Source organism: Parasteatoda tepidariorum, chromosome 8, assembly GCF_982258835.1.
Source record: "Parasteatoda tepidariorum strain Cologne lab strain chromosome 8, Ptep-v5.0, whole genome shotgun sequence".
In the NCBI taxonomy this organism is placed as follows: domain Eukaryota; kingdom Metazoa; phylum Arthropoda; class Arachnida; order Araneae; family Theridiidae; genus Parasteatoda; species Parasteatoda tepidariorum.
The window spans coordinates 85,268,091-85,278,679 of record NC_141762.1 but is presented as its reverse complement, the minus strand read 5'-3'; the positions used below and the strand labels follow the sequence as shown (position 1 = coordinate 85,278,679).

The window sequence follows — 10,589 nt, the reverse complement described above, 5'->3', positions numbered from 1 at the left end:
CATTGCAGTTCGAACTTGATTGCAAGGAACTTTTAAAAGTGCAGTTTCATTTACATCTGCTTTGTTTTACATTTAAAGGGTTCGTTATAAAACAATAAGCTGCTTTTTCAATAATGGTATGCGTTGTGAAAAATATAAGACAAAATTTCCTTGTTTCTAAGCACTATTCGTTGGTTCCAGGCTAGTCTGACGAAGTTAAGACATAAAATAACTTTAGTAAAGAATAAATAACATATGTTTATTCTTCTGAGTTACACTCATGTCCATAAATTAAGAATAATGCCAGCTCCAGCTAATAAAGATTAAGAAACAAAACAAGTGTGACTTATTTATAAGCCCATTTAATAAACAAAACAAAGTTGGTGTATGTATGATACCATTCATAAAAACTAAAATTTTTGAACCTTATTTCATATGCATCGAGTTAGTCTGGTTGGTAGAACGCTGTACTCGTGTTCGTGAGAACGGGAGTTCGAATCCTGCCAGTCGAAGAATCCCCATGTATGAAATGGTGCACGTAGAAATCTGTCGCGGTCACTAAGTCCAAGTTCCTATAACAAATCAATATCTCTGAGGGTACTGAATTATTGATCGTTCTCTCGTTCAGGTCAAATCTGCGGGTGGAAGAAAGATGAGTGAATGACTCCTCTCTGTGAAACGGGTTGTGACGTACGTGTGTGGCAAAATCGTATTCTTGGCCATAGATGGCGACACTGAAGCGTATCCTCTGCTTTTAAAATTTGCTTGATTTCAAGCAGGCTGGCTGTATTGGCAAGTGGCATATGTAACAACATCCTCCTTTATAAAAACTTCATATTATATGGTTTGTATGATGATTAATATTTTATATCTTTGATAAAATGCAGTCTGCACAACACCACAGCATCAGATTGAAGAGCTAATCTTGAGAGGAAGATTACTAAATGCAGCAAGCAATACTCTCCGAAATTCTGGCACATGGAAGTTTTTTATGAGCTGCAACTCGTTAACTAAGCATGTCTCAGGCAAGTTCTGTCGGATTTAAGTCAAGTGAGAATGTTGGCCATTCTATACAGGTGATATTCTCAGTTTGAAGGCACTTATTTACGATGTTTGCTTTGTGAAGGCTGGCTTTCATCCATAAACACAAATTCTGCTACCATGGTACTCCTAAACAAACGAAGATGTTTTCCCAGAATGACGTCCCGATAAATTTGGCCTGTCATTGTTCTACTTCTAACATGCAAATCTGTCTGAACACATTTTTATCTATTCGAGGGAGACCTGTACTGTAACGTTTACTGACATTTCCATCTTCTTAAAATCGTTGCCAAAGCCTAGAGAGGGGCAAATCCAAGTTCCTCGAATATTTCCACCTAAGTAAGCCTCTAGGCGGCTGATAATTCTACCACTTAAAAAATCATCCACATGCGTCCTTTGTGGCATTCGTTTATGGTACTGAATTTTGCTTCTTTCCCATCATTCCTTATATACCCCTTTCTTATACTTTCATCACTATAACTTACTATCAGCGTCATCTGGTGGATTTGCACAATGTTCTAGAAGGTGTGTGTGATAATTCTACAGGTGAAATTTATACTTTAAGAGTTCAAATTCCGTATGATTCTGAATTATCCTTACTTTATGGTCAAAATTGTATTTTAAAATTAAAAGGTTAGCAAAAATGAGAAACTATCCACTACTCATTGAATAAAATTTTTATTCGACATTGAAATTGTTTTAGAGTTATCTCAGTCTTAAAATAAGACCTGCATTTTTTTCCAACTTCATTACACTCTTTTTTAAAGTCTTAGAATAAATTAATTTGGCCATTTTCCCCCCTGGCCGATTCCCAAAAATATCTTTATTCCCAACTCTGATTTAAATCTTTCATTGAAGAGAAGCAATAAATTTAGCACACGAAAATGCCAGGAATTTTGCTTTATTTTATATTTTTTTCAATCATATTAAGTTTTCATCTAAATTGGAATGAATCATTAGAAAACAGTCATCGAACCATGAGTTGAGAGAGAGATAAAAGGAAAGATTTTTTTCATTATCTTTTACCCTCCAAACGTTGATCCCCTGGATGAAATAGTACGAAAGTTTTCCTACTACGCCCTACTCTTTGAATAACGTGGCAGTAACAGATTCTTTTGATGTAGGTAAGCTTGCGGCTAAAAGTTCGGAAATGGGGTTAAAATAAATGTTGAAGTCAGATAATGGGATGTGACAAATTAGAATTAAATAATGTACAAGTCAGAAAGAAATAATGAACACTTTTTTTTGAATCTTCATACATTTTAATTACAACTGCTTTTAAATAATCTCTCAATTGCATACAACAAAACATTAAGGTAGTCATAAAATTGACCACACAAAAGCAAGCAATTCTGTACATCACACTAATAGGATTTCTTTAAAATTCAAATTAAAACTAACTTGTAAAAAAATAAAATAATTACTATGATCAAGTATGAAGCTGAACATTTTTTCCCCTAAAGGATTAAAAATAAATAGTACATTAAAAATAACATTTTTGTTTAATTGATGCATTCATAAATTATATATATGAAATTTGTCCACCAATAAAGTTTTATTATATTTCATAAAGTTACTTTTCATAAAAATGGGGTGGAGATGGACCAAGAAAAAAATCTCGCAAAATTGAAAAATATTTTAATTCAAATAGAAACTATCAAAATTCTTCAGTAAATTAGATTCTTGATTTAATTAATATATTGAAAATCCCAATTCTCTGTAGTATAATAGTCAAAATTTAGGAAATTACAGTTTTTTTTTTTTTAAATTGAGATTTGTAGTGGAAAAGGGTATTGAGTTGTACCTAAATGGACTTGCCAAACACCAGCTACATAAAATATAGCCATAGCAGAAAGTTATCAACAAAATAAATTTTCCACATAACAAACTATATCATTTATTGACCAGGCAGAGAAAATTTAAGTTCAATATATACAGCTGATCATAAGTTTTTAAACCCAAAATTTTGCTCTTTTTTTAGAATGTTTCTTGGAACCGCCTTCCACCAAGCCCGTCAATTGTCATTGAAGACACATCAGTTCTTTTTTTCCTCTAAGTTCCAATCCAAAATATAATATCTACAGGGTGTCCCAGAGAAAAGCAGAAGGAAATAGAAACCTACAGTTTGCTGCATAGTGTTTAGGGAGCAAGAAATTTATTCTTGCCAAGTTTCAAAATTAGTTACAAAGTTTGTCAACAGATGGCACCGCTGACTTAGACTATGGACAATGTTTAATGATGTATGTCCAAATGAAATATTTGCACTAGCATCTGTTAATTTTGGCCAGGCAGTCTTAGATTGTTTTTACAAATGATTGTTACATTGAAAACATTTTATAATTGTTCTGTTGATGAACTTAGTAACTAATTTTTAAACTTCATGAGATTATATTTCTGATTTCCAAAGGCTTACAGAAAATTATAAATTTTTATTTCTTTCTCATTTATTGATTTCTTAAATATCTTATTTTGAGAACAAACAATATGAGGAAAAGAATAACTAGATTGCAAACATAAATCCAAAATTTTGATGCGAAAATAGAAAAAGTGTATATGATAGAGATAATTAGAAGAAAAATTAAAAAGTACAGTATTTCTACTTTGATGCCATGCTCAGCATGGTAACTGTACCTAAAATTACCTTTTTTTTAAAAAACAATTTTTGGAGGCTACACATGACTTTCGAAGATTATATCTCACTTATAGTAATATTTTTGAGGCTTTTTTCCACCACATAACAATTTTTTTTCCTTAAAAAGAAAAGTCTATTTTTGAAGCTAAATAATTGTATTATATCACATCATTTGCAATGTACAGTATCACTACATTTAGATTCTCTTAACAGGTTTACTGTGGCATCGAATATAAGTCCATGTAACATTCCACAGGCAGAGTTATGAAATATTGTAAAGAATTTTTTTAAATGATTAGCGCAATTAACTTTATGAAGGATTAATGAAATAGCAATATCTCATTTAAATCTTATTTTAAATAACATAGATCAAATGAATCCTTCATTTTCATGATTATAACAAAAATTATTAAAAACATAACTTCTATTTTTTAGCAGTTCAGATATGTTTACGAATTTGGAAAGAACATTCTATATTGAAACATTTATAACTTTAAGAAAAGCAGTCAAAATTAACTTTGATACTTATAAATTACAATTCAAGATCACTTTATCGACACAAAGGCACTTTATAAAATACAACTATAAATAACTGTGCGCTACAGAAACCATCCACACTTAAATTAGAAAAAAAAAGCTCTTTGTGAGAGCTAATTCCATAACTTAATATATTTACAATATAATATAGAGACCGGAAAAAAAGAAACTAACAAACAGCATAGAGGTCACAGCTCTTTTATATCATGCAGCATTAATTGAGTCTGAGAAAATATTTATAAACAAATCAAATATTTCACAATACAAACAAATTATATTAAATATTTGATGTAAAGCAAAATCCTTATAAAGAATCTCCCTTTATTAACAGAAATAAATAATATTTTCAACATAGATCAAAGAATACGATAAATATCTATTGCTAACTTCAGTAATTAAGTTTTGTTCTTAATGAAAACAAAAATAAACATACTTCTAGAATTAACACTAAACATAATTAGAAAAAGTCATATTAAGACCTGGCATCTCATATTAATAAAATATAAAAAATTTCAATACTTATGTAGAATTTCAGTCAGAAATATAAAATATATTATATACAATCAATAAATCGTGAGACAGAAGTCATTAAACCTTAATTATGCAATTTAGAGATGGGACTGAAATCAAGTTGCTGGTGTGACAAAAATAATTCTCACGATTTTAACTTGCTAGGTACTTACCATGCAAGAGATGATAAAAGATGACAGATAAGAAATTGTCAGTTTATTAATTTTGTTTCCCGAAGTGATGGGGGAAAATGCCTTGATAATTGTAGACAATACCTTTGAGTTTTATTAGATAAATTGCATGAAATAGCTGCTGACTCAAGATTTATTGATTGTTGAATCAAAATATGTAAAACTAAGGTTATTTTCATTAGATTATATCATGATTTTAAGTCTTCTGATTCAATTAAATACTAGAATCGGGTAAAATGGATCACCTAAGTGACTACAATAAAATAAATCGTGAAAGCAAGCAATTTGAATACATTGATCAAAATATTTCTTTCAAATCAATGGATCCAAATATACAGCAATTCAAATTACTGTCAGAATGAATAGAAAGAAAGTAATTAAATTCATTGCTCCAAATAAACATACTATGATTCAAATCAATACCTGTTCATTCAGTTTGAAATTGATCTTAGTCAATTTATTTCATTTATTAGAACCCTCTGATTCAAATCAAGAGATAATCACTGACTTGAATCAATGTCCTAATGATGATTCAGACCAACAAAGCACTTAAGTGATTCAAAACCCGACTTTTCTAAATACATGCTATAATATGATAAAGGTGAAAATTCTGTATCAGCCAAATCTCTCTGTAAGAAATCAACAGTTTTTAGTTAAATGTTTTACGCTTTTTAATATTTATTTTATAATAATAAAATGAAAAAGGGAGTTTAATTAATAAAGACAAAGCATTATCAAATATTTACAACTCTTAGGTCACTGGCATGCATTTTAAAAATTGTAATTATACATTATTTCCCAGCATTGTATAAAAATAATTCATTTTATAAAACAATTCTAAACAATAATCTTATATTATCAGTATCCATTAGACAAAAAATAATTCTACTTCCTCCATGTTAACCAATGGAGAATAATTGTAATGCAATTTCTTTATTTTTAAGTAACTAATACTTATCAATATTTTTAATTTGATTTTATTCATTGAAACATTACTGTGTCCATTTAATATATTTTAAAGTTATTTAACTTTCAAAGTAAATTTTTCATAATTTAAATTTCACAGTTGCAGGTATTTTTGAAATTTTTTCTTTATAATAGTTTCAAAAAAGGTTTTAAACCAGTCTCAACTTTAAAATGTAATAATTAGGTTCGACAGAACACATTTCGACGAATAAATTAAAACTAAAAATACGTCAAAATATTTATTTGTAACTTCATAAATCTAGAAATAGGATTCATATAATTCTTTATGTGTAGACAGTAGAATTTCTTTTTTATCCGAAAAAGAGCATTTAAGAAAAATTCATCTCACATTGAAAACATATGATTTTACTAAAATGTTACATAATTGAATTTCAGATAAAGAATTAAAAGTAATTTAATCTAACTGGAGAATGAAACGAAAACAAAAATAATATCCAACATTTTGCTGTAAAATAATTATTAGATTATTTTTGCAAAATTTCAAACACATTTGATTTTTAATAAAAATTTAGGATGAAAAAAAAATATTTCCTTACCAATTGAAAAATATTCGCAGCCATATACATTAACTTTCATCACAAATTCAAGTGTAAACTACTTAAAAAAAGCTACAAATACTCTGAAAAAAGATTATTTCAGATTGTATTCCATAACTAAAAAGAAAGAAAAAAGAAAAGAAAGAAAGAAAGAAAATAAATTACTTTACCAATACTTGATCCAGGTATATTTTTTTCTAGGGGAAAAAATTATTCTAAGGAAGTTGAAATATATTATCCTGCTTCTTTTAAGATCCCCTTCAAACAGATTAGGATCTCCATTTAAACATATGGAAAAGAACACTATTTCCTTATTTGTTAAATAACATTATAATACTTTTGAAACAATTTTTGTTTCAATTTATCCATTGAAATGTGTTTGATTGATTTTATTTATCAAAATTTAAATTTTAAGGTTGTAAGACGTTTTTTAAAATTTGAACTTTTAGAATTTTTAAACATAGTTACAACAATAAAAATTAGTAATTAGTTTCCTTAAATCACATTTCCATGAATAAGATGAAATAAAAATATTAATATGTTATTTAAAAAATAAGAAAATTACATTCATAAAATTTTCCAGGGGTTAACATTGAAGAAATAAAAAATTTTCGAAGTGACCCTTCAGCATACTACGATCCAGATTAAATTAAATATATATCTTTCAAGGGGAACAAAAAGACTATGAAGGAGATAAACAGATTATATTAAAAATATAAATTGTATCTAATTCATACATTTCTAAAGGGAAAAAAGACTTAGAGGAAATTTAAAAAAAAAAAATTATTCTGCTGTATTAAGCAGCCATGAAAAATGTTTGAAATTGCGAATAATAAGATTTACAATACTTTTAACAATTTTTAAAAAAAAATTAATTTAAACTATATACTAATCAATTTAGCAAAATTTTATAATATCATATACAAAAATATGCTTTTAATTTACTTTTTTTTACATTGTGTTATATAGTGGATTAGGATGCCTCGGTTTTATTAATTTAGTTAAAGGATGTGTGCTCCCTTGTTGTTTTCGCATTTTTCTAGGTAAACATATTGGCGGAGGAGGAGGAATTTCTGCTGCAATATAACCTGTACTTGATTTGGCAGCTAACCTTATAGAAGGAACAGATTGATCATCAACCAATTGTTCACATAATGTTTTAGAGTCTGATCTAAACGTAGTTCTAGAATTTGGCTTTATCATAGGCAAGGTTGACTGAGAATTAAGTTTTACATTGAGCGGGAATCTTTTTTGTACAAAACTGAGGTCCAAGCTTGTTTTTCTGTGAGGAGTGGGAGGAGCTTTTTGATCCTCGAATGTTGCTTTGTTACCGACAGAGGAAGACAATCGTGGACGCAGTCTAGGTGGCTGATTTTCAAAGGAAGAGTCCATGTTGGGAGCAGAGGTTTGTCGCTCAATAGGTTGTAAACTACCCATTGCAAGCCTACTCTCATATTGCTCAAGACCCTCTACCTCGGAAAGAGAATTTCTTTCCCTTTTGCTGTGTTCAGAAACGGATTTGGCTTCAAGTTCTTGTTTAAGTCGCTTAACTATGCCGCTTTCCTTGATGTCATCTGGTTTTGATGATTCGGAAATGACTAGAGAGCATCCCTGTTCTAAGGATACTTTTGACACATCTTTTTTAACTCTCATTTGCTCACTACCACACTTATCTTTGACAGTTTTCATGTTTTTATTTTCAAGAAGTTCGCACTGCAGACGCACTAATCCAGGTATTGGACTTTCACGTTGCGCTGGGGGACTCCCAAAAGTGGAATCGTTAGCTTCCACTTCTGGAAGAGATGTAGCACTTCCAAATTCAAAGTCTGAATCTGAACTTGAATGCATGGAAGACACTTTCCTTTCTGAAGGCATGAAATGAATGGCACTGGACAAGACTTCTTGAGTTCCACAGATAACTCTGTTTACAGCCTCTACAACTGAAGGGGTACTGACACTAAGATTGATTGCACTATTCTGTGGACTTATAGCATTGTTTTTCTTAATTGTAAAAGGGGCATTTGAAGCTAAAGCAGGAAGGGGATACCATTTGCCAGAAAAAGGCATAGCAGGTCTGCAGTCACTTCTCAGACTGTGCGACCTTCGAATCAATTTACCGACACCCACATCAGATTCAGGTGGCGTGGACGGATTAGAGCGTGCTCGATATGGAAAACCACTGTCGAAAGACGTCGTCCGAGTTAAATTCTTTTCCTCAATCTGCCGCTTCGTTCTCAAGACCTTACCAGGAGTAAAAGGAATATCTTCTTTATCATAAAAATAATTTCTCGTATTCCGAAAGCTTAAACTATCACAATAATTCACAGTTTCACTAATTGAATGACAAATAGGTGATTTTTCAGGAGACAAACCATCAAAATTTTTTTGAGGACTTTTACCTGTTGCTACTAGTTCAGTAATTGAGTTTTTCATTCTAGGAGCACTGATTGATTTAGTATTTCTATCACTAATATTAGCAGGAGATAATTCTTCACCAGTAATTGACTTTGGAATAATTTGGCTAGTTGAAGAGTTATGCAAATTTGTGTTGAAAATTTCTTTACACTGACTATTTATACTGGGTGGTGATGGGACAGTTGCATTACAAGAATGACTAGTTTTGAAAGAGTGTTGAGATCTCCCGCTTGATTGCACATCTTGCGCAAAATTATCTCCAAGGCCAATTAATAAACTACTATTCATACTGCTAGGAATTTGAGGAAGATTTATTTCAGAATATTTTTCAGTTCGAGATAAATTAGGAGACAAAGCAGGACATTCCGGCACTGATTTTCCATCATCTGACCACATTGAAGGCTTTACAAGTACAGCATGATGCTTACAAACAGGAGGTTTAGTTTGTGACAAAACAGGCTGAACTATTTCCTCACCAGAGAGCGGCTTCATAAATAATCCTTCATCGACTGGAGATGAAGGTTTAGATCCTGACTCAAATTGATTGGCAAGATTGAAAACAAGACCAGATCTACTCTGAGATGTGGGTGATTTCACTTCCTGCTTAATTAACTTATCAGATGTAACTTGTAATTCTAGTTCATTTATTCTATCTTTAATCGATGAAACTCTAGGTAAAGATGGATCAGAACTTAGAACTTCTGTACTTTTGCTCCCTTCATTTACTTTTTTAATTTTAGAATCTGTAAAAAGAAATAATGAAATTAAAAGAAAATATCATACTAATATAATAATTATGAGTTATAAGATACAAAAAGTTATCATAGAATTCGTTTTTGCTTCAAAAACTAGTTTTTTTCTAAAACTTAGCAAAAACTTGCATCTGAAAACAGTAACTTATAATAAATTTTGATAAAAGTTGAAAAAAACATTTTTGAAGCTAAACAAGATAGGAAAAAAGGCATTAATTTGAAACCAACTAACTTATTTACTATATAATTTTAAAGGATTAAGATAAATTAAATAAAATTAATTATTAATTTATGGGTCCATAAATGTATACTTAGAAAACTTAAATGCGGTGATGGGTGCAAAAATTTTTTGATTTACACAAATAGTTTTGACAATACAGGGAAAATTGCAAACAACAAAAAAAACATGAATAGGCACAAACCACCAATCAGACTTCTGATTAAATTAGTACAACCTTTTCCTCAAAATATCAACAACTTACCATACTTTAAAAGTCAGCAAGCAAAATAATTAAAACAAAGAAGCTGTGATTAGTTTTTTTTTAATGTGATTAGTTTTTTTTAATTTTTATGTCTAATTTTGAAACTTTATATATTGCCTTTACTAATTAATGAGCATAACTAAAGCCTGCCTTTAAAATATTATATCAAAAGTTATCCAGCTTTTTATCTTCTTTTTTTTGCTTGTTATACTAGAATACTTAAACATCTAAATGAACCATCTATTCAAAAGAACACAACGGTGTAAACAAATGCTAGACTGCTCATTGATCCCCAAAAAATCAACTGATCCTATTAGCAGGATTAACTACTAACATAAAATGCACTTAATCGTAAATCAATACTAATAACTTAACAGCGTCACATAAAGCTTAACTTACCATTTATAATAGAAATATCCTGAAATATAAATTAAAATTAGACTGAAACAGTATAACAATTTTTTAATCAATCAATAGATATAATTAATTAATTTTTTTAATTGAGAACAGCTTTATTGCTTAGGTAA

The 10,589-nt window shown here is 29.8% G+C and overlaps 1 protein-coding gene across 1 annotated transcript in view; it reads right to left on the bottom strand.

Moving 5' to 3' along the window:
* Positions 1-7,275: 7,275 nt before the first annotated feature.
* ssh (Protein phosphatase Slingshot) overlaps positions 7,276-10,589 on the bottom strand; it is a 30,399-nt gene continuing 27,085 nt past the window's right edge. Inside the window, exon 14 of the mRNA XM_087169229.1 lies at positions 7,276-9,571. Coding sequence (XP_087025355.1) covers positions 7,365-9,571 — 2,207 coding nt within the window. The 3' untranslated portion in view covers positions 7,276-7,364. The remainder of the gene's footprint in view (positions 9,572-10,589) is intronic.